Source organism: Artibeus jamaicensis, unplaced genomic scaffold (assembly GCF_021234435.1).
Source record: "Artibeus jamaicensis isolate MK-2021 breed Jamaican fruit bat unplaced genomic scaffold, CSHL_Jam_final scaffold_833, whole genome shotgun sequence".
Classification (NCBI taxonomy): Eukaryota; Metazoa; Chordata; class Mammalia; order Chiroptera; family Phyllostomidae; genus Artibeus; species Artibeus jamaicensis.
Window position 1 is genome coordinate 2,992,894 of NW_026522056.1, and position 23,437 is coordinate 3,016,330.

At 49.4% G+C, this 23,437-nt stretch overlaps 1 protein-coding gene across 1 annotated transcript in view; it reads left to right on the plus strand.

Moving 5' to 3' along the window:
- The first annotated feature begins 8,042 nt into the window (after positions 1 to 8,042).
- TMEM255B (transmembrane protein 255B) overlaps positions 8,043 to 23,437 on the plus strand; it is a 42,483-nt gene continuing 27,088 nt past the window's right edge. The window contains exons 1-3 of the mRNA XM_037125681.2: positions 8,043 to 8,135; positions 15,344 to 15,486; positions 18,370 to 18,432. Coding sequence (XP_036981576.2) covers positions 8,081 to 8,135; positions 15,344 to 15,486; positions 18,370 to 18,432 — 261 coding nt within the window. The 5' untranslated portion in view covers positions 8,043 to 8,080. The remainder of the gene's footprint in view (positions 8,136 to 15,343; positions 15,487 to 18,369; positions 18,433 to 23,437) is intronic.

The window sequence follows — 23,437 nt, forward strand, 5'->3', positions numbered from 1 at the left end:
CATGCCCCCTCCCTGATGCTCCCCTCCCCAGAGGTGACCAGGCATCCGTCTGCAGTCCCACTAGGTGACAGTAGTCTCAAGGCGTTGGCTTAAATCCCCATCAACCCATGTGATAACTGGGACCCTAGTCACTTCAAACTTCTTTCCCAGCTGGTCATGGAGGGGCACCCCCAGTCTCCCTGCTGAGCTCTCCTGCCCTCCTGGTCACCCTCAGCTTCTGGCTTCTGGGGGTGAGGCTAGGGTGGGAGGAAGACGGACGTGGCAGGTCTGAGCTGCCAGGCCGGTGCTCAGGGCCACCCTTCGCTATGGTGCTTCTTAATGTGTCTTTGGGGACCTTCCCCGTATGTATTTCTCGGGTGCAGTCCCCTGACCGGGCGCACTCCAAGGGGTCTTGCTGCTCAGCAGTGTGTGATGGTCCTCACTCCAGCTACCCCCCACCCCACTCACCGGGGGCCTGGGGGCCCGCTGTCCTGTTTGGGCCACGGGGCAGCGTGAACTTGCCCCACCCTGCTCCAGTGCTGCTGGGCTGTCCAGGCTTTGCGTTCACCCGAAACGCACATCGGGGGCCCTGGAAGGCCCGGGGTGGGGTCCTCTGCAGAGGAGTCTTCATCTCTGATCACTTTTACTCTCCAAGCTGTGAGCCGGCCACAGATCCTCAGAAACCAGGTACAAACTCCCTCCAGGGTGGCCGGTCTCAGGCTCTTGGGCCGCTGGCCCCAGTTGCCAACATGTCCTGGCTGAAAGCCTGACAAGAAATGTCCCGCTTTTACCATCCCGGGGGTTGGGGTGTGTTTAGACACACAGTTGTGGGAAGAATGCCACCATGGCATTTCCTTAGCAACCTGATCCCCGGAAGGATGGTCAGGGTGCGGAGGGGCCCTGGGGATGCTTTGATCCAAATGGTTTCAGGGAGATTTCGTTTTTTATAAAATGAAAAAACGCAATTTCTATTTAAGTGAAACAAGCTATATAATGTAACAACAAAAGTTTAAAAAAGAGGGATGGACTCTCTAGATTGTGATATGAATACTAGCTGCATTCTTTGAAATCACATATACTCACACACACACACATGACTATACATTTGCACACATACACACATTCACACACACAGGCACACTTTGCCTTCATTCTCATCTCTCTATGGCTACCAGATTTTTTAAATTGCCCTCAAAGGCCCTGCTCATCAGACCTTGAATTCCAGTGTATCTGCATTTGCAAACTTCTACTTTGTACCTTGTCAGAGTAAGTATTGGTTGCATTATTCTACTATTCACAGTAGACGGTCAGTCCCTACAGTTCATACTCATAAATGTCCTTTTTCCAAACCCGAGTCATGCACTTGTTTGCGATTCTGCATATCAGAATGGAGATGTGGCCTGTGAGAGACAGAGCCACCTTAGAAAGAGGCCAGCCCACCCATGAGGCAGGCCTGGAGTGTTTATTGGGGTGACTCTCGTGCAATACAGGGTGATACCTGATCAACACAGTAGCTAACAGAAAACCAGGAGAGGTCGTAGTTAATGTGCATAACTGGCCACCTTTGGGCCCAAGTGCCACATGAGAGGCTGCGGAGAAACCCAGTGAGCCGAGCCTCCCTGGTGGCTGTTTCTCTGGTGGCCTCCTCGGTGGGACGGTCAGCTCCTCCAGGCGTGAGCCCTGACCTGGGCTTCCCTCACACCCTGCTGTGCTCACTGCTGTGCCAGGTGCTCAAACACCGCCCACCCAACCACGGAGCAGATCTTTTCTCTAAAACCTCGGATGACTTGGCGTTTGTTGTAAATTAGGTTAAATCTCTTTTCTGTTCTTCCCCACCCACCTGTTTATCCACCTGGCACCATGTGTGAGGAGGGCTGCTGACACAGACAGTCCCGACAGGAACCAGAGTCTGCGACATGATGTCCAGGGCATGACGGGCAGTCGGTCCTCGTGCCGAGAGCCAGGAAAAGCCCCACAGGAGTGGGAAGACACGACCAGCAGGGCCGACGCTGAATGAAGCAGGTGTTGGCATCCTCCGACCAGGGTTTGACAGAGGCCATTACAAAAACGCTTCAGTGACAAAATACAAAAAGACTGGAGCAGATAGAAACGAAAAATGTCAGGACAGAAGCAGGCAGGGTGCGAGTGGGGGGGCTAGTCTGCGGCTGCCTGGGTGGCATGGGCAAGGCACGCAGGGGATGCGTTCGGCTGTCCCCCAAATCTGCACTGTCCCCTTCTCGGTCAGTCTTCAGGGAGACTGTGGGGAAAACCCACGCAGGGCCCTGAGCTCCCAACGGTCCCACCAGGGTGACTGGGGGCACTGCTCACTGGACATTTGGGGTCTGGTCTTACCACCCGAACACAGGTTACACGCTCCAAACTTCCCATTTGTTCCTTCATCGGGTTATTTATTAAATTCTCACAGCCAGCTGATTTTTCCCTTGTCTTTGTAGATTTGCTGACTATATATTTACCTCACATGAACTCAGCCGGAATGAGCCTTAGGAAGTCTGCGCACACCTCCTCTTCCTCCGTGCCGGGGTCTACCCCCTCCGGTGAGGGCTCGGGCTCGGTGGGCCCGACTGCAAACAGCACAGGCACTCGGCCAGCTGTTAGAAGAACAAGTTTGAAAGACGGACCTCCGTTTGGAGACATCAAATTAAAAAGTGGGCAAGACAGACACTCAGGTAATACCCAAGTTAAAATGAAGGTAAGATCAGTGATTTTTATAAAAATCAAACCTCAGTTCGCCAGTTACAGTAGAAAAGTGTTCTTCCGAGTTCAGCCTTCTTACTTGTAGGACAAATGGGCTGAGGGATAAAGGTTGTTAGGGACATTATGCGCTGTGTGTTATGCGTTGTTTCATGGAAATGCGTGTGGAGCGCCGCAGGCTGGCTTTCAACTCACCCAGGCTGGGTGAGTGCCCATGGTCCTGGCGCCTCGTCCTGTCCCTTTGGTTCTGGGGAAGCTTGGAGGTGGCTGCCTTTGCCAGGCATGTCAATATTTAATATGTGCCACGGGCAAGGGGGGCAGGTCTGCAAGGGGCGTGGCTCCCCCCCTTCCACAGGCGGCTGAGACACGCACTTTGCAGGTTGTTTGGCTAAAACAGGAAACATCGGACAAGCCTGTGGTTGGTTGCAAATCCAAGGCCAGTAAGGCACTCTGGCTCTGAGGAATCACAGGAGGTATGGGAGCAAAAGAACCTTGAAACGTGAGATGCCTGGGCAGTCGAACCTTTCTGCTTGGGCTCATTAGAGTGGTGTGGATCTGGGAGATCATGGTTACAAGGCCTTCTAGCAAAACCCTGAGAGCGTTTTACTGTAAAAAATTCATGTCTCTGAGAACTCTCTGCCTCGTCTCCGCAGCCTCACCCACCTCCTCTGTGGGGACAGACCGGCAGGGGCCACCTGTCATCTCCTTGGTTGTTCCTCTACATTATTCATTCTCTGCGCGTCATCTCAGGGCTATTTGGTTACAGGAAGGAGTCGTGTTTTGCTGTCTGCACTCCACTAACCCTTGAGAGCCAAGAGCCAGGCTGTATATACACACACTCTGGCGACGATTTTCACCTGCCCAGGGACCATGTGGCCCGTGGTTCTGGAGCGAACTGGAGGAACTGAACTATGCCTGTGGCTGACAGAGGTGGCTTTGTGGTTCTTTTAATTCCTCTCTTGTGAGAGTTGGTAGAGCCCACATCCTTGTTATCAGAGCCTGGGGGTCCTGTTGGCTCACATCAACCCGTTTTCCCATCAGCCAGACTGAAAACCCAACGAGTCTTCCAACAGGTTCCCCAGCAGGCAGGGCTGAGAAGGTGAGGTTGTGGTGGCAGAGGGACGGTGCCCAGCATGTGCCCTGCCCCAGTGGGGAGCAGGTGCCAAGTGGTGTTCGGGAGTTGCGCTTATCCAGTCTTCCCTCAGTGTGTTTTTACTGAGTGCCTGCCATGAGCCAGGCACAGTTTTAAGCAGGGGATGAAAGGGGAGAAGCCCCTGTCCTTGGTGAATTTATTCCCATAACAGAAGCAAATAAGTGCAGTGGCCATCCCTGCTCACCCCTCTCCCCACCCCCACCCACATACCTGCTTTTATCCGAAAGGGGCAAAGCTTTTGGTTCCCATAGTCCCTGGAACGGCCCTTGCCCAGCTCCCTCTGTCAGCTGCCTGGACCAGTTCCTGCCCCTGCCATGGCCAGGAGCAACAGAGGGGGTCTGTGTGCACCCCCTTCTCGGGCAGCCTGATCCTGAATTTTCAAATTATCCGGATCGTAACTGCAGATACTGAATCCTAGAATCTCCTGTGCCTCTTCCCTTCTGCAGGCCGGGGCCTGTGGTGCTCGTGGCTTCAGGGCTGGAGGCCTGCGGCAGAGTGGATGGGCAAAGTCCCTGTGGGGAGAGGTCAGTCAGCGTCCCTTCCCAGGCCAGGCCAGCCTTTCTGCAGTGGGACTGGGCGGTGAGCCCACGGGCACCCAGATCCCACTCTCACTGGGCAGGGAGGATGCAGAGGCATGCTGGCCACAGCCGCTTGGGCTCAGTGGCAGACAAGGGGGCAGTTGGTAAGGACAAATGGCCAGGTGGACCTTTCCTCCCGGCCTAACCAAATCTGACAGTGAGACACAACACTAGACTGAAACCTAGGGCTAACCTGGGCTGTGTGTGTGCGTGTGTGCATGTGTACGTGCAGACATGATTGTGTGGAGGCGGTGAAGACAAGGGGCTGACCCAGGACAGGGGAAGATTAGTCTCTGTTCCAAAATTTGGGGGCAGGGCCAGCCTCTCAGGTCAGCTGTTTTATGCTGGATGGGTCTCCAGGGACAGTAGGGGGTCAGGCTGGCCCGCATGCTGGGAAATTCTGCCGCCGGGCCTGGGCAGTGTGCAGGGAGACCAGCGGGAGGTGTCCCCATGGCCCAGAATGGTGAGACTTACTAGCGATTTTCCAGGCCTCTGACTTTGCCCTCCAGCCTCTGGAACTCTGCCCCGCCCAGACCCATCCTGACACAAGCACCACCTCTTCCTGGAACTGTGTGTCCTCCCCTTCTCTCTGTCAGCGTCCCATCTGTCCTGAAAGCAGCGGTTCCCAATCCTGGCTGCTCGGGGACCTGCTCAGGGACCTCAAATATTCTCCCGCCTCCGGAGGCTCTGACTGAAGAGTCCTGAGCACTGGAGGGTTCCAATGGGAGCTGGGTTTGAGAATCACTGTGCTGGTCCTCAGACAGGCCTTGCTCTCTGCTCCTGCAGGGCCACGCCCATGGGCTTCCTGGCAATTTTCCTGTCAGGTAGCTGCGCTCATCAATGCTATTATCGCCATCTGCTTTATAGTATCGGGTTGGCCACTACTGTAAGGAGCTAAATTATATTACATTTTAAATATAACCTGGTCCCAGACTAGTTTCTCCCTGCTGCGAAGGAAGCATTTTTCATTTTCACCAGTCACTTTATTGATTTGGATATTTTGAGTATGTTGTCTCTCTTCCAAATGGTATAATGTTGATCGTTGCCAATTAATGCCTCGATTTGATTGCTATTAACTTCAACCGGGCCACCCAACCCAGGAGCATCATGCAGTGAGAAATCTCTAGCACGAAACTTCGCAAACCACATTTGACATGTTTAATCAGCCACAGCACTTTCTCCATACACTGCACAAGTCTTTTTTGTGTGTTTCAGCTGCATTTTTACCTTTCTTGATAATGAAGCACAATATGCTGAAAGTATTGTGTATTTCTTCCATCTTCAGTATTTAAATGGCTACACAAAAATTCACCAGTTTTGACAAGGTTTTTTTTTTTTTTAAATGCACACTGATATGACAGCTGTCACAGTACAATTTACAAAGTTGTTTCAAATGAAGTTAAGGACAACTAAGCGCTACTAGAACCATCCTACAGGAAAAAAGTTTTGGCCAACCCATAGTGTTTCCCCTATTTCTCGCTTTTCACTAACGTTCTTAAAGGGCATGTCTGTATGACTTATCTTTGCAGCTCTTTTACTATTTTGCACATAGAGGAAATGAAACAAATATCTGTTAACTGCATAAATAAAAGATTCAATTAAAAAGATTCAATTAAATGTATATAGTAAGGTAAATACATGTTTTTCCATTTGGAAGATGAAATTACGCTTTAAAATTGTACTGACCTGTTTTATATCTGGTTTCTGCCATCGAACAACTATTTGACTTTGAAAAAATTATTTGAATTCTCTGTGCCTCATTTTCTTCATCTGTGGAATGGGCACAATATTGTATGGATTGCATAAGGCAGCCTGTGAACAGTGGCAACCGCAGTGCGAGGCGTATAAGTAGGTGCTCAAGGACAGGCTCAGGGTGGCCCCCCCTTCATTCCACGAGTCCTGCTGGATCAGCACCTCTGGGCGAGTGCCTCTGAGGAGACTCAGTTGTTTCTGCAGCCTGTGGGGACCCGCGTTCACGTAAGAGAAGTCAAGGTGGGGGCCTCTAGGATATTTTAAACATTTAATCTAAGCAGTAGGAATGTAGTATTAGGGAGGACAGTATTCCTTCATCATAACTGATAACTGTTTTAACGTTATCTTCTTAATATCAATAATAATTTGTTCAGTCCCTCTGATTATCCTCAGACTGGTATAAGACACATTTCCTCCTTCCTTCTCGTAATTGCCTCTGTAAGAGCTAAATCACATTACATTTTAAAAATAACCTGACCCCAGACCGTTGCTCCCGGCTGAGTTCAGTTCGCTGCAGGCCCCCTGGGTCAGTCTGAGGCGGCATTGTGTACCAGTTGTAGTTGGTGTAGCTGGCAGCAAGGCACCTCACACTCTTGGCAGGGGCGTTGTTTAGGATCCTGGGGCGGGGGGGGGGGGGTTCGAAGGAATAAATTCTAGCCAGTGTCCCTCCCTACAGTCAGGCACACAGGCTTTGCAGGAATTCTGGATCTGCTCTTGGTCACATCAGTTGACCTCCCGGACCCTTGGTTTTCTCATCTGTGAAAGGGGAATGATTCTGAGGTTGTTGAAGGACATCGTGAGGTACAGGAGGCGGACCCACTTAACTCCTGAGATATACAGTTACATGTTGGTACTGGTCAGCTTCAGAACTCCCAAACCCTGTACTCATTGCATTTTGATGAGAAAAAAAGGCTTAATCATTTCTCGATTGCTTGGTACTCATTGGTTTCAGCACTTGTTGCAAGTTACGGAACAAACAGCCGAGGTACCGCTGTACTCACACCTGCCCCGCCCCTGTAGAGCCCTTTTCAAGTTACTTTGCTCAGGTAGCTCAGAAAGCATTTTCAAAATCTTTCCCATTTTAAGTTTGCACCTAAAATTTTCTGTGACAAATTTATTATTTGGACAGGCTATTGTTTCTGGCAACATGCGCATGCATTTAAAAAATATACACGTATTTTCAGCAAACCCGTAGAAATGCAAGTCAAGCCCATCCAGCTTCTGGAACCCGCAGCCGCACAGGTGGTGGGTGGGTGAGAGCTGGGCCAGCGGGCCTGGGTTGCCCACAGCCTGGGTTGCCCACGGAACTCAGCCACTTACCAGCTGTGTGGCTCCGGGCTACTTATTTTACCTCAGTGAGACTCAGTTTCTTCATCTGCAAATGTTATGAGTTATTTTTCATTTCAGACACCTGGGCATCCCCGTAACAACCGCTCACTTGGGAATTTACTTCTGCGCTGGCCCTGGTGGTGGGCACCCAGAACAGACGTCCAGAAGTGTACTCCTCCCGGGTCTGTCTCCCTCGCGGTGTCGCGGTTGGAGGTTCGATTTCCCAGAAAACTGGAGGCGCCCGGGGGCTGGAGAGCGGGGAGGAGATAGCAGCAGGGGGTTGGGGAGGCCAGGGGAAGAAAGGGGAGAATGGGGGGTGGCGGGAGGGGGAGGAATCGGGCAGGGGAGGAGGCAAGAGAGGAGGGACCCGGAGGAGAAAGGGGACTGAGGGGTGGGATGGAGGGAGGGAAGGCCGAGCAGGTGGGGAAGGAAGCAGCCTGACGCGGGCGGGGGTGAAGGAGCGAAGGGGCGGCGCTCAGCAGCGGCAGATCCTTCGGCCACCGCGCAGCCCGACTGTCGCCTTGGCCTCACGCCCGGAGAGCCGACCTCGCGCGCCGTTGCCAGGAGCAGCCCCGGGATGCAGCCGCCCGCCCTGCCGGTGCCGGGGCCCCTGGCCCTGCTGGACACGATAGGTGAGGGCGGCCGGAGCACCGTCGCAGGCTCCCCGCGGGCCCCCGCTGGCCCCGGAGCGCAGGTCCAGTCCTTCCCGCCTCCTTGGAGCTTTAACTGATGGACCCTTGCGCCCCTCGAAGGGCACAGGCCCTGGGTTATTCGTATTCTCGCTCCCCCTTTCTTTCCTCCTGTTTCTGTCTGTCTCTGAGTCTGTGCGTCTCTCCCCGTCTCTTGCCCACTACCTTTCATTAGGATTTGAATGAATGGGACAACCCAACCTGCCCCGCTTTTCGTCTCTACTCTGTTTGTCTCTAATATCCTCCAGAAGTTCCCTTCAACAAGCCAGCCAGCTTCTTCTTGCTTGCATGCAACCAAGGCGCGTACAGCGTGTGTGTGTGTGTGTGTGTGTGTGTGTGTGTGTGTGTGTGTTGCTCCCGTTCAGCGCACCCTTCCACAGACTTCTCCCTCACAAATTCCCAGAATCTCGAATTCTTTGACTTCTGGAAGCAAGACAGATGCAGCCTGGAAGCCAGGCAACGGGTGGAAAACAGGAAGCCTGTCGCATGTTCACAGGTTGGGGAGTTGGCTGAGGTTCTCTACCCAGCGGTGGCCAAGAGGGGAATACTGCCGGGTGTGTCTTCCTGAAGGGGAAAGGGCAGAGCAGATGTTGAGAAGATAAGAGAAAACAGGCCCGTGGGAAGGGACTCCCGACAGCTGGGGGAGGGATCAGGGGATCTCCCCGGCCTGCCCCTTGCTTCGGTAATGATCCCATTGAAAATTAAGCCCATAACCCTGTTTGCAGTATCTTTGGAAAGCCTCTTTCTAAAAGTTGGGTTAGTAATATTGTTTGATTTTTAAATAATAATCAAGGACTCCGGCTTGTTCCTCGAAGAGATAATTCTATGTCCTCGCAACTCTCTAAAGCAAAATGCTCTGTGGCAAACCTTATTAATTTTTTTCTCAGTTCAAAGTTGGCAAAACTTATTTACATGCATTTTCCTCCTTTGGGAACTAAATTGTTCATTAATGTTTAATAATAATAACTTTCTGTTATTAATGAGTTGTTACTCTATTATTATCCTAGAATGACTTGTTGGTTTAAACATAACATTTGACTTTGTTTTTTCTTCTGGGGAGGAATTATATATTTAAAAACACTAGAAGTTGGTGTTTTATGTAAAAACACTAAACATTAGTGTAGCTGGATAGGATTGTGGGTATTTTCTACCTTATCTTTGTGTTCACCACATTGGGCAAGTTATATTAAATTTTTTATAAAAGGGGGAAATTGATGGCTCATGGGTACATCATTATGCCTTGGTCTACTTTCCCGGGGACTGTCACTTTACCTGAGTGTCCTTACATGGTTAAAAGAGCTCATTCTTTCTGGGAGGCCCAGGCCCTGCTAGCCGGGAGGTCATGACTTTGAACACCTCCAGTCTTTGTGAGATCCCCCTTCCCTTCCTGGCTTTCCTAAGTGGAGAAAGCACTGAGTGACAGAGACAGAATCTGCCGCCACCCCCACAACCCCCTTGCACTTCTTTCAGACGTGACTAGCTTCTCATAGAAGCTGTGGTTTGGCAGCTCTGGCCGAGGCTGGGAGCAGGGACAGGCAGGGCAGGAGAATGGAGGGGCTCGTGGGGAGTGACAGGTGTTATTCTCAGATATTCTAGATAGAATGCACTGGGGGATAGACTGGAGTTTGGGAAAAGAGTGAGCAAGACGGGAGAGATGTGGCTGTTGACCCGGTCGGCTTCACCCGTCGGAACTGTTCCCCTCAGCTCCCCGTGGGGGAAACACTGGTTAGGAATGGCTGCTGTACCGTGGTAACATTAACACCACGATTAATATGTTTATTAATGCCTAAATATATTCACTACATTCATAAAGACGTGTAAGGAACACAGGAAACATGGGTATGTTCTCTCACTGGGTCCTTGTAACAGTCTCACGAGGTGGATAAAGCAGGTGGTTATTATTATCTCCACTTCACAGATCAGGAAACCGACATTTATTCATTCATTCAACACAAGGACATAAGCTGTCGCCCGGTCTGAGCTCAGCCCCGAGATCCAGTGAGGAAGAAGACAGATGTGGTCCCTGGCCTCCCCGAGTTCTCTTTCTGCCGGGCTCAGGGAGGATGAACGGCTGCCTAGGGTCACACGGTTGGTTGGAGCAGGTCCGGAACAGTTTGGGTCCCATCCATGTAAGCTGCCAGCACAGATATACACCTAATGGTAGACATTTTAGTTAACAGGCACCATGTTAAGGGCACTTTAATTGTAACCATGCACATGGTGATATTCTTGCTAATGGGATAGGAGAATCTAGGGAAAAATTCAGGTAATTCTAGCTGTCTTCCTCTAAGTCAAAATCCCCTTTCTCTCTAACCTGATCTAAGAATGCATGTCTTATGGTAATTATAAGGATATCTTACCCATTCTTACCTTTTTAAATTAATTTCTTTTTTTCCAATATCCTATCTTTGTGAGGACTGAGGTCAGGATTGTCTTTTTGTTATCTCTGTTGTACCCAGAGTCTAAATATGACAACACGCGTCATTAGAATTGAGATTGTTCAGGACCATCCCTTCCCAGAGCCCCGTGTGAATCATGCTGGCTATCTTTCCTGACCTTCTAATAACTTTGGAGCCATTGACAGAAATACTGTCGAAAAAGGGTAGCTTACACCTTCTGCTTTGTATCATACGGTTTCAGAGGGAAAGAGTCAGACTTGGGGAAAAGTGGTGAAATGGTAACATTGTATTGAAAATGGTTCATACACAATTTTCATGAGCTGTTCAAATTTTTACTGAGTGGTTAGTATGTCAGAATGTCACTAACAAATTTGACAAGGGCTGCTCAGACTCTGCTAGCTTAGTGGATCTGGTCAGGTCAAGATTCACACGCTTGAGGAACCAGGATACAGTCACGGGATATGTCTTCTGCAGACAGATCCCAAAGGGACTAAGAGATGAGGCCCACGGAAGGTTGTAACTGTGTCCGGAAGCAGATGCTGAGGCATCTAGTTAATTATTTGGGGCGTAATAAACCTGCAGTGCAGTTAATTAAGGAAGATAGCAAAACAAAATCATCTGAGGAGGAGGGCATTTGTCTGATCATTTTCTCAAATACTTAGGCCCGTAAACTTTAGTTTAGGAGTCCTATGGTTCTTAAATCATGTATCAACAATCAGAACATTAAAATGGGACACTAAGGAGGAAATAGTCGAGGAGGAATAGCTGACGAGGAAATCGTGCTAATTGAAAGCAGTTGGTATTTGGCTCTATTTGCAGATATTTGGAGGCTGGGAAGGGGAATAGAGAAAATGGGAGAGATTAATTCTGACCCCGATTGAATGAGACAGAGTCACGCTGCCTGGAGAAAAGCTGAAGTTGCTACCCAGTTACTAGGTAGTACTGTTATCATCAGTATGATTATACTAAGAAGTTCCCCGAGCACAGTTACATTAACTTCCAAAATGTAGAAGATACATTTCTAACTTGTGTGTCTTTTTTTTTTTTCACTCTACTTACCTTCCTAAAATTAATTAACCAGAGCAGAATTTCACCTGTGGGGAGGTTTCTTTCTTTGGTTTTTCTCTGTCTCGCTCACCTGTTCTCAGAGGGGCTTTGCCATTTCAGTCCCCTGTTTCCCCACGGACACCACCCCCCCCCCCCCCCCCCCCCCGTTCGCTGCCATCATTCCCGGGACGCTGATCAATACCTGACTCCCAGGCACACTGCCTTGAACATATACTCTTGGCTTCAGGCTTGAAACACATGCAAGGTGAAAGCCACTGCTGTCTGCATGCATGCTTGTTTGCGAGTAAGACGCCGTAAATAGGAAATGAGGGAGAAGTTCACTGTCAGGAACTTCCAGGGCATGTGCTGATGCTGTGTCCCGATGAGGGAGTAAGGAGTCTGCCTGCACTGAGGGCTGTATTTTCCTGTAAAACATGCTTGTGAATGCTTCTCCCTCAACAACTCTTCTATATTGGTAGTAAAAATTACTAGGAAACAACAGTGAAAAGAGCAATTTAACACAGTCAGATAAAGTTATATTCACTTCTCTTGCTCGTAGATAAAGAGTTCTGGGGAGCTATGGCGAACTCTTTCCAAAGCTTGTACAAGGACTTTAGGTTTATCTTCTGTTTTGTAAGTTTGAATTTTATTTCAAAACTTTAAATTTTTCCTTAAAAATGTTTTGATTTCTTTCCCAGAAATTTCCCTTGTAGAAGTTTATCCTAAAAAAAAAGTGATGAGAAGTGTTGATCATGTTGCGTTTTTTAAAAAAGATAGATTACTTTTTGGAGGAGCTTTAGGTTCACAGCAAAGTTGAGGGGAAGTTACATAAAATTCCCACGCACACCCCTGCCGCCCACGTGCCCAGCCTGCCCCGCTACCAGCATCCCCGTGAGGGTGGGGCGTGAGTCACAAACAGTGAGCCCACCGCCACACCCTTGTCCCCGGAGTCCAGAGTGTGCGTCGGGGGACACTCTGGGTGTCGCACATTCTCTGGGTTGGGACAAATGTATGACAACATGTATCTGCCATTACTGATCTCAGAATGTCCTGCGCTCCACCTACTCATCTCCCACATTGAGTTTTAATTTTAAAAATCTAGAAACAACTCAGATACACAACCATAGGGATAGGTTCATGGACACTTCCATTTTGTGGAATGTACAATTATAAATAAGAATGGCCTTTGGACAAGTATTTCAAAAGTCGGACAGATTCTTACAGTTGATTGTGGAGAAAAACAGATTTCTAAAACACTGTAGTCCCATTTTAAGAAGTGCCAAAGCCTGCATACCCACTTGCCAATTCTGGGTGAGAGGTTGCTGTAAATTTTATTTTCTCTTTTGTATTTTCCTGAACTCTATAACTGTTCTACAATACATATCACTTTTATGAGCAGAATAAAAGCCATACATTTTTAATAGAAAACCGACAGTCTTTCTTTTCCTTGTGAAAAGGTTGCTATCACCTTGGTTATGTTTTCCAGCACCGATGAGGCTTGGTTTTTAGTTCACAGATATAATGAGAAGTGTGGGGAAGAGAAATTCCTGAGGTCACTGAAAAAGGTAGATGTGAGAAAGAGGAAAGGAGGAGTGTAACAGAGAAAAGACAGGTGTTGATAAAACTGAGATTGCTGGAGCTGGAGGGGCTGTAGGAGTGCCTCTTCCAGGTTGGCCTGCCTGTCGCTGATCTTCCTTCCGTGCTCAGGGCAGACACAATCAATCAAAGCACCTCTCTGATACCCGTCTATAAAACCGCAGCAGGCACAGGAAGTGGCTTGCTTCTGCTCTCACTGCAAGCAGGGCCTGTCCTCCTGATAAGAGTGCAACAGTGGCCTGGGCCGCAGGCCACGTGGATTAGCATTTGGCCAGTGCCCTTGGGGCTGAGCACCTTGGGAGGGATGGGGACATGGGAGTGGTGAGTGTGACTAGACAAAAGATTTGGAATGGCATTCTAGAACACGTGCTGAGTTCAGACACACTGGGAGACGCTGCAGAACCTGTGTCTGAGCGATGGGGCTGGGGGCGTGGTCGTGGGCAGTCTGCATCGTCTCTGGGCTCCTGTGCTGTCTGCTCATGGGGCCACTTGTGGGGACACTTGTACACCTGCTCTGGTGTTCACTCTGGGTCCATGCATTCCAATCCCTCTGAGCTCACCCAGCAAGAACTCTGCAGAAGCTGCTGTGCCGGTCCTGGGAGCGCATGGTGAGGGCACATCTGAGGTTTAAAGGAGAGATGTGACCTGTGGCTGGCCACTGGGGGCTACAGTCACGGCAACTTTGTTGTTGCAGTGTGGTAGCCTTTTGAAGTGAGGGCCGTGACAGGGCCTAGAAGACTTGCTGTACCCCGTGTTCTCACTGAGGGGTACACTGAACCGTTGTCAGGAGCTCCCGCAGGGAAGGCTCTGCCCTTTAGGGTGTGGCTGGACTGCCTGGCTGGTGCATCCTCATATGCATGAGCCTCCACAGAAGGTTTTACACAGTCCATCCTTGTTCCTCTGCAGTTTACTCTCCATACAACAACCACAGTGCTACAGGAACCAGAAAAAAAAGAAAGAAAGAAACCAGAGTACCCCCCTCCCTCCTCTGCTCAAAACTCTGCAACAGGGGATAGCCAGGGGCAGATACAAGAGTCTGTCCCTGCGGATGCAGGAGATAAATTTGTATTTTTAGGGAGCCAGAGAGAAGAGTGAATAACAGAAGGAACTCTGGAGCCGGGTGGCTGGGATTTAAATTCCAATATCCATGTCTGAGCTGGAGAGGCTGGCAGGTAGTACTAGGGCAGGGCCACCTGTGCAGAGGGGCACCCCTCCTGCCTTCACCCTGCTGTGCCAAGGTCTTGGGAGCTGCAGGCAGCACCTGGGCCCAGGACTTCAGCTGATGGGAAGCTGGTGGTTTATTATCTCAGTGAATGAAGCGATCTTGTCCCCTTCAGGGTGAAGGTAACAGGTGCTTTAGGATAAGATTCTTGGGAGAAGCACCTTCCCAAGGAGCTGGAGAGAGGGTGCTGTGCTGAGGGCTGTGTTGAGTCCAAGAGAGGCACTGCTAAGGGAGTGCGTGTCTCGCATGGGGCTCCCTTCAGCCCCCAGGATGAAGAGTCCTTCCTGAGGCATACACCCTTGCTAGGTCAGCGTGCTCAGTTGAGCCAAGTTTTTCTAAGTTTGCACATCGATTTATAGTTTTGTGCAATTTATTTCTGAGTATGTAACAACCCTGTCCTTAGGTGTTGCAATCTTGACCTGACATTAAGCTTTGCTGATAGACTGCAGAAGTGTACATCTTCGGAGGCAAATCTTCTGGAGTGTAAAAATGTCTGCACACCTGCAATTCACGTGCTCATCTGAGCCGGTGGTTACAATCAGATACGAAGCTGTTTCTCCCATTGAGCACCATGCGTGCACACACACATGGGCGGTGTAGACAACTTTGGCACCAGAAGGAAGATCATGTTTTTCCTTTCTCCCCTATTTTGTTTTGGAGTCATGGGAACCAAAATGGCTAAGCTTCGCCCTCTGAGGTGGGCACCGACGGGGAAGAGAACAGTGGGCGTGTGCCCTGACTCCGGGACAGACAGGCCTTCCAGAGCCGGGGGGGGGGGTGCAGAGAGAAGAACCATGTGGACAGCGAGTGCACTCGTGTTTGCTAGGACCTCCCTCTGAGCCCTGCCCCCTACTAACAGCTTCCTCATTTATTTATCCTCCTCCCAGAAGGGTTTACGAGAAGAAAGAAGACCTCCCTTTGGTTTGTGGGGTCTCTGCTGGTGGTGTCTGTCTTCATCCTGACCATCGGCCTCGCTGCCACCACCAGGACGGAGAACGTGACCGTGGGGGGCTACTACCCAGGGATCATTGTGAGTGATGGGGTCCTGGGGTTGGAGCGGGGTGCACGGGGGACCACAGATTTCTGCGTGGTGGCGACACACTTCGTTCCAGCTGCATGGAGTTCGAGGGTTAGGGCATGGGGACTTGTTTTGGTGGCTGGGGTCGGCAGAATAATGAGCCCAAAGGCATCTGTGTCCTACTCCCTGGGGTCTGTGAATCTGGGCCGCCACACAGCAGTGGGGGGTCCAGGGTGTGGACACTGACCCCGCATCATCCTAGTGGCCCAGTCTTAGCACCAAGTCCTTAAAAGTGGAGAAGCATGCAGGAGAGCCCTCGGTGGTGTGGCGGGAGAAGATGCTGATGATGGACGGAGGGCCACCAGCCAAGGAATGAAACAGCTCTAGACATGGGGAAGACCCGGCCCCAAGTCTCCCCAGAGCCTCTAAAGGGAACCCGCCCGTGAGACCAAGATGACCAAACTAGTCCTTGGAAAAATGTAGCTTTAAAATACGCCTGCCGAGGAGCCTTGACTGATGATTGCATTAATAGCGTAATCACATGGGAACAAACAGGAAAATGACCGCTAATCAGATCTGGCACGAAGCAGTCACCTAAGTTCAGAGTTATCAGGGAGATTTTCTGACGGAATTCACAACCATTGTTATCAGCAATAAAATATGCTCCAAGTGTCTGAATTGTGCACAGAAAGCATCTGCGAAATTGCTTTTCATCAGCTATGACGTCCTTCAAATGCACCAGAACCTGGAGGTGCTGTATATCATAAAGTGCTAAACCAAGGTATTTTTTTTAAAGTAAGCTCATTAAATACATTATCCTCACTAAAGGTATTATCAATATTAGTAGTAATATTGATCATTTTTTGGCACTCTTAATATTTAGAAATTTTTATCAGTGTCATTTAAATCATCTTTATATTATCATTTATTTTTATTTTTGTGTATGCTTTATAAATTGGCATTACCAATATGTAAGTTATGAGTAAACACATCTAAACAGCATCTGCACAGAAAGAGCTTCATCGGTGAAATCTCATGAAGCTGATTCAGGTGGAGACCCTGCTTTTCTGCCATGTGTCCTGCATGAAAAGGGGGCCTGGAATTTGGGGGGCGCCCTTGGAATTTGGGGGCTGTGACAATACATCTTTTCAAATGACTTGCAAAGTTTCAAGATCAGTTTCGAGTAGTAGAGGGTTGTTTGTTTGTTTGCTTGTTTGTTTGCTTGTTAAGCATCTCTTAGGCAGGATTTCCCACCTGTAAGAACAGCCGGGTGCTGTCAGAGCTTGCCCGGTGAAGGACCTGACTCCTGGGCATGTCCAGAATGAAGCTGGCTTCAGCCTGGACAGTTCTGAACACAAACTCAGGGAGATGACAGATGAAACTCACCGAAAGAAAATGTGGATAAAAGTCAGCTTTGCGGACATCCTCAATCAACTCAGAGACTTAGAACAGAGTGTGGATCTCAGGAAGAAGCTGGGGCTAGACAGCAGAAATACCTCAACAGTTCGGAAAGAGGATTTTTTTAAATTAAAAAAATGGGACTTAGTGAAACTTAATAGATATGTTTTAATACATTTATGTTGAAGTGGAATTTTGATATTTTTGACCTGTGTGTGGAGTTAGATGGCGATATTTTGAAGGCCCATGTGAAGCAAACATTCCTCTCTCCTTGCTCCTCGAGAATTCTCAAATTACTGGTAAAAATGATATCTGCTCGCACGTGTCCATCTCCATAGACATAATTATAGATAAAGCTATCTGTAGACATAAATAGGTCCAGTTTTTTAGAGCATTAAATTTGATAGCGAGTCCTTAGGCTCCACACCTGTGCTGGTCCGTGGGTTGGCTGTCCCCAACCTGACCCAAAGGTCACTCAGAAGTCTGACGTGCAGGGGCTCGCTGGCTGCGTGCGTGTGCCTCTAATGCAGGGTCCCAGGGCAGCACCCCAAGTTGTTTGCAACAGGCTTGTCACCAGCTGCCCTGGGCAGCATCCTCTGTGGGCATGGCTGAAACCCCAAGTTTTTTAAGCTGAGAGGAAATTAAGAAATTCTCTCATCAGGGGGGCATGGAGGATGAGGCACAGCTTTGTCTCTCGGACACTGTCAGGTGGAGGGATCCTGTTCCCCAGCCCTTGGATCCTTCATTCTGAGATGAGAGTAGCCACGTGTGTGTCTCTCCAACATCCCAACATCCCTTCCTCCCAGGGGCCCAAGAGCTCAGGCTTTCCCGAGGAACAGGAGGACTGATTCCTAGGAGCCCCTGGGCACTCTCCCTTCTCCCTCTCCTCTTGTTCCCGAAGCTTACTTGTGTGCCTGCTCACCTGGGTCAAACACTCATCTCCCAGTGGTGTCGGCGTGTCCATGGAGCCTGGTAACGCTTCTTCTGAAATACCAGGGCTCTAGCTTCCTCGTATCTTGCCCAGGGAGCCCTTTCAGACTATGGGACCTTAGACAGGCACAGGAGAAACATCAGGTGGGCCTCTCACCTGGCGACCGGATGCAGAGATGAGCCGTGAGTGGTCTGGGCTACGAGGGAGGGGTTGTCCTCCATAAGGGCAAAGGGGCCACACGATGCTCTCCTTCCCTGAAATTGAGAGGTAAACTGACCCAAGACTTAAAATGCTGGAACACAGAAGATAAGATGGACTCATGTCTTAGCACTTTCTGTTCCAATCACCTGCTTCCACTGAACCTGAGGAGCCCACCTGAAGGTGCATGGACCAGTCTGCCACTTAGTGGCGGGAACTTTGAGAGGTGGGAGTGGCTGGCCTTGGCCCTTTGATAAAATGTTTTAAGGGCAGCAGTTTCCTTTAACACTGTTTACTGTTAAAAGTCAGCGTCAGGCCACCAGGCATGCTAACCAGGTGCTTTCTCCTTGTTTTTCCTTTGCTCTCAGCTGGGCTTCGGATCTTTCTTAGGAATTATTGGCATCAACCTAGTGGAGAATCGGAGGCAAATGGTAAGAAAGTACATTGTTACTTTCAAATGACAGAAGTTCATCTTTTATTTTTTATGGCTGAGTAATACGAAATTGTTTTTATATCTTCTTTTTTTTTGGTTGTTTAATGCAAGTGTATAAAAATACAATTGGTTTTTCTATTTAGTCTTGTATCTTGCAACCTTGTTAAATTCATTTATTAGGTCTCTCTCTCTCTCTCTTTATGGATTCCTTAGGATTTTGCATCTATAACATTAGGTCACCTGCAACCAGAGAGAGTTTTGCTTCTTGCTTCTTTTCTCCAACCTGGATGCTGGAAGTCCATTTCTATGGCTTTAGTAAAAGAAATGTAGGCCTTAGAATGGAGGGATGATAATACAGAGTTGGCAACAGCTGCCAAGCAGTGCGGGCCCAGCTCCCGGGTTAGACTCCCTGTACCCAGGGCGAGCTGGGGCCACCCACGTTCCTCGGAGCTGAGGCTTCTGACCGACGTTGTTGGCAACGCCTACACAATCTCATTTCTGCCTTCCCAGGGAAAACATTCTTCCCAGGCTACCTTTGTGTGATAAACATATCTTTCACTCTCTAACATTTAATGTGATGTTTATGAAGACTGAAACCTGTGCCCATCATTCATAGTGGTGTGATCTTGGGAAACTCACTTGACGGATTTGAACCTTGGTTTCTTCATTTTCAGGGCTACTGGGAGCAGGTGAGTTAATGCATCTGAAGATATCTAGCCCACGCAGGCCCAAACCTGTGTTCAGAGAGTAGTAGCCACCGTTGAATACTGTATTTAAGCACCTAGGTTAGTCAGAACATTGAAGTTGTTTCAAAAGAAGACAATAGCAGGCTGAGAAAATGTCAGCTGAAGAGAAGATGTTTGTACATGTGTTTCAAATGCTTCTACATATGAAGAATGCTTTTTTCTTGATTTCTTTTTATTTTAATTATTTACTGAAGAAACATTTAAACATATTGCAGAGCATATAGACACGTATAATGAACCCCCCGGTCCCATCTCCCATCTCCCTCAACTACTGGCTCAGGATCAGTCTTGTTTCATCTCCTGCCCATCTCTTTCCTTCTCATATTATTTTGAAACTAATTCCAGACAGGGTATCATTGCATCTGTAATGATATCATTACCTGGTACCATTTCACTCTGTTCAATCTAATCATTAGAAGTGACCTCACCATTATCTCTGCCCATTATTATGCTAGTCTCCAGTGATACCTAAAGAATGCTCCGCATCGAGTCAGCTTTTGAAGTTTTTCCACTGATAAATGAGGTTACTTTGTAGTCACTGAAACAGACCTACGAATCATTGATTCCACAATGGCCCTATCGTGGTCCCAAAGGCCAGAGATGGAGAAGTTAAAGGCCTAAAATCTTTGTTAGCTGTCAATTTCCCCTACCATATGTGTGTGTGTGCACACACAGAGAAGAATCTCCCCCAACTATAGTTTAAATGCCACTGATCTAGAAGAACCAATAAGGACTAATAAGTGACTTATAGATTAAAAACTACCTGCAAAGGGTTAGGGCCTCAGTCTTTGTCTAGTGTAGAGATACATTTTTTTTCTATTCCTTTGAGTGTTTTTTTCCTTCAGCTTTTTAGGGTGTTTTGCAGTTCTATGTGAATTTTTCTTTTTTCCTATCTCTGTAAAAAAATGCTATTACTGTTTTTACAGTGATCGTATTGTCCTTTGAGTGTTTTTGAGAGCAGTTTTCCTCGCCACTCCTCTGCCCAGTGTGGTCAGCTTTTGCTCGGTGGGGGATGGGCTGAAGACCAGGGGTCCCAAGGGGCACCTTCCCCTGAAGATGCTGCCACCTACACCTTCCAGAAGTTTGGTTCAGTTTGGGAGAAGGGTGGGGGTTGGGGTGAGGGTGTGACTGGAGAAGCCACTGGAATCGCCCACTCTCCCTGCCAACTGGCCAGCTGGGGTATGTGACAGACACTAGGTCTGGTTATAAGGTAACAGGTCAAGGAAGCTCCAGTAGGTAAGCATCTGCGTGTTGAGGCTTCAAGAATGTGTACCTGCTACTTAGGAGGCTGACTCACGACTCTGATTACATATGCACTATACCTTTGGGTGGCCCCTGCTTCTTGTAGCTCCACCAGGGACCACCAAGAGAGGCACAGGTGGGCCTCTGCCCTGCCACTTGCTGGCGTGTGAGTTGAATGGGCTCTGTGACCTCTGAGGACTGGCCTCCATTTGACCCACACGGCCTTGGCATCTGGACCCTGGTCCTTCTGCTCCTTCCTGTTAGAAGCATCCAGCCACAGGGGCTATGGGCCAGTCTTTCCAAGTGTGCAGGCCTGGCTGTGCAACTCAGAACGTGTTTTGCTGCACCAACCTGGAGTTGCCCACACGGTGGGCTGTGAGTGTGTGCCAGGATGTGGCTCTCTGGCCAACTGCTAGCTAGAAGCCCGTCCTTTCACTGGTTTCCCCTTTGCCCGCCAGTGCCAGCCCCTCTGAAGAGATGTTGTACTGCAGTCCAACCCAAAGGCTATATGAGGGGGGCGGGTGTGAGAGTCTGTGTTCCGCAAGTCCTGGGAGCAAGCATCTCATGACCCACTGGCTCAGTTTGTTGCACACACTTGGGGCAAACTGATGTAGGGCCGGGGGCTCTGGGTGGCCGTTTTTGCAGTCACGTGCTCACAGATGTGCTCCATCTAAAACAAACCCCGGAACTTTTATTTTCACTGCTATGCAAGCCATGTCCATGGGAGGCCTGTTTGGAAAAATAATCAATTTGCTGGATGGATCCAAATATCTGCCTGTTTAGAAAGGGCCCTGGGAACTTCACAATGAAAAGCTGCAACTGGGTCTGTTTTTGCTGCTGCTCCACCCAGAATAACTTGCAACTAGAGCCTCATGTGTGTTAGAAGATGCAGGTGTGCGCATGAGCATTTGTTGAGGGAAAATGAAATGATTAATTCCACCCCAAAGCTATTTTAACCAGCCCCCACCCCAAATAATAATCAATAACTATCGATAACCATTAAAGAGGGCAGCTTTATCAACATGGCGGGCACTCTGACCCCCTCGCTTGGCGGGCATGTCCCTGCTTCCCATAGCTTGCGGAGGAGGGACGGCTGGCCCAGGCTCTATCAGCTGGCAATGGAAGGAGCGGAAGCTTCAGGAGGTGGAGAGGCACTGGCTCCCTCTGGGGCCCTCAGCCTGAAGCAGGCCTCCTGCCCCCGCAGTCTAGGCCACGCCCCTTTGGCACTGGGCGTCCAGCCCCGCGTTCACGGTGGCCCTGGTCCTTACCCTTATCAGAGCCGCAGGGGCAGTTGTTCAGCTCCTTTGGGACCACAGGTCTCTTCACCAACAATGTCCTTCATCGCCCATTTAGAGAACTCGGCCCCCTCCAGGGCTGTCATTCTGGATGTTAGACTTCTGGGGCGGTGAACACAGAGAAGAGGGCTGGACACTTTCTGTGATTTAGCCCGACACTCTTCAACCACCCACGGTGCTTCCGGGCATGGCTTCGGCCGTGGCTCTCTTCTCCAGCATCTGGACACAACAGAAAAAAGCCATCCAGTTCCAGAAAATCCGGAGGCACGTTGGGGCGTCAGCTGCCCCACCCAGGACTCTGAGGAGGGAAGCCATATGCAGATCCAGTACTTACATAAGAAATTTGCAGAGTCCTGGTCAGCTCCCAGATTGGCCGAAGGCTTTGATGTTAGCACAATGTGAGAGAAGGGTTTTAAAAAGCAATTTTGTTCCCACATTGGAGCAAAAAGTGAAGCAGGATCAAAAAGTCCTTAAGAAAGCTGGGCTTGGCCACTCACTCCACCAGCTTCCAGGCCCTGGGGATACCTAGAAGCTGCTTTCTGCAGGCCACTCTGTGTCAGGAGGAGAAGCCTCATCCCAAGACCAGGGTCACAGCGGGCAGTACAAACCCACTGAGGAGCCAGAGGGAGGGAATAAAGGAATCCAGAGCCTGGAAAGGAGAGCTTTGTGCCTGTGGCTGCAGCCCACAGGTATTGGAGAAAGCGGCACCAGAGGAACTGGGAGTGATGGATCGCCAAGTGTGAGTAAGCTGGAGGAGTCGAAGGCAGGAGAACTGGGTGACCAGAACTTCAGCAGCAAAGTAGTGCAGCAGGGACGAGAGTTCTTCAATGACAAAGGGAACTTCCTGTACTGGATTCGGCTGGAGCCTGGCTTGTGGAGATGCTGTGTGAAACACAGCTGGGTGAGTGTCTTTGAGCCACCTGGATTTCTGCATATGGATCACCCACCTTGGAATAAGAGGAAGTGACGAGCCTAGAAATGGAGGAAAGAGCTGCTTGGATTTCCGTCTGACAAGGGACGGTGAACTTCACAGGGCAGATGTACATGGGGGCAGCGTGAATGACTGGCTGGGTATGGTCCAGCTTCCTGGAGTGTGGCTCCTGGCCTGACCCAAGTGGATATTCCGTCCTCACCCTTCTTGCTCAGGCTTCCCCTCTGTGTCAAAACCAGCCCGTGTTAGGGGTTTCCGTTGTACTTGCAAAATATTTGGGAAGAATTGAAAAGTTTGCCTTTTGACTTTGTTTACTTCTTGATTAATGAACACTAACAGTTCTGGAACTGTTTAGTCAATTGGTTGTTTTCATTATGTGCAAAATAAAGTGAAATATAGCATTAAAAATAGCCCTCAATATTGCTTAATCACACTTGTCACCTCTCAAGCATTTCTCGTGCACTGATTGTTGTCATCCATCCACTTCTTTCTTCAGCCAACATCTCCCAAGCACACTTCATGTGCAAGGTGTCATGTTGGGCGCCGGTGGGGAGGTTCTGACCTCCCGGAGCTCAGACTTCTGCACAGAGCACCAGAGGGCACCAGGGAAGTGGGGTGAGGGAGGGCAGAGAAGAGGCAGATGAGGCTGATAAGGGCCAAGAAAAATCCAGTTCAAGGCTGGGAGAAGGTGGAGCTCCTGGTGGATAAAGCCTGAAACAGACCAGGAGAACCGATGGCGCCATGGTCCTTTCGGAAGGTCAATGTGGAGTTAACTCTGTGTCTGAATGC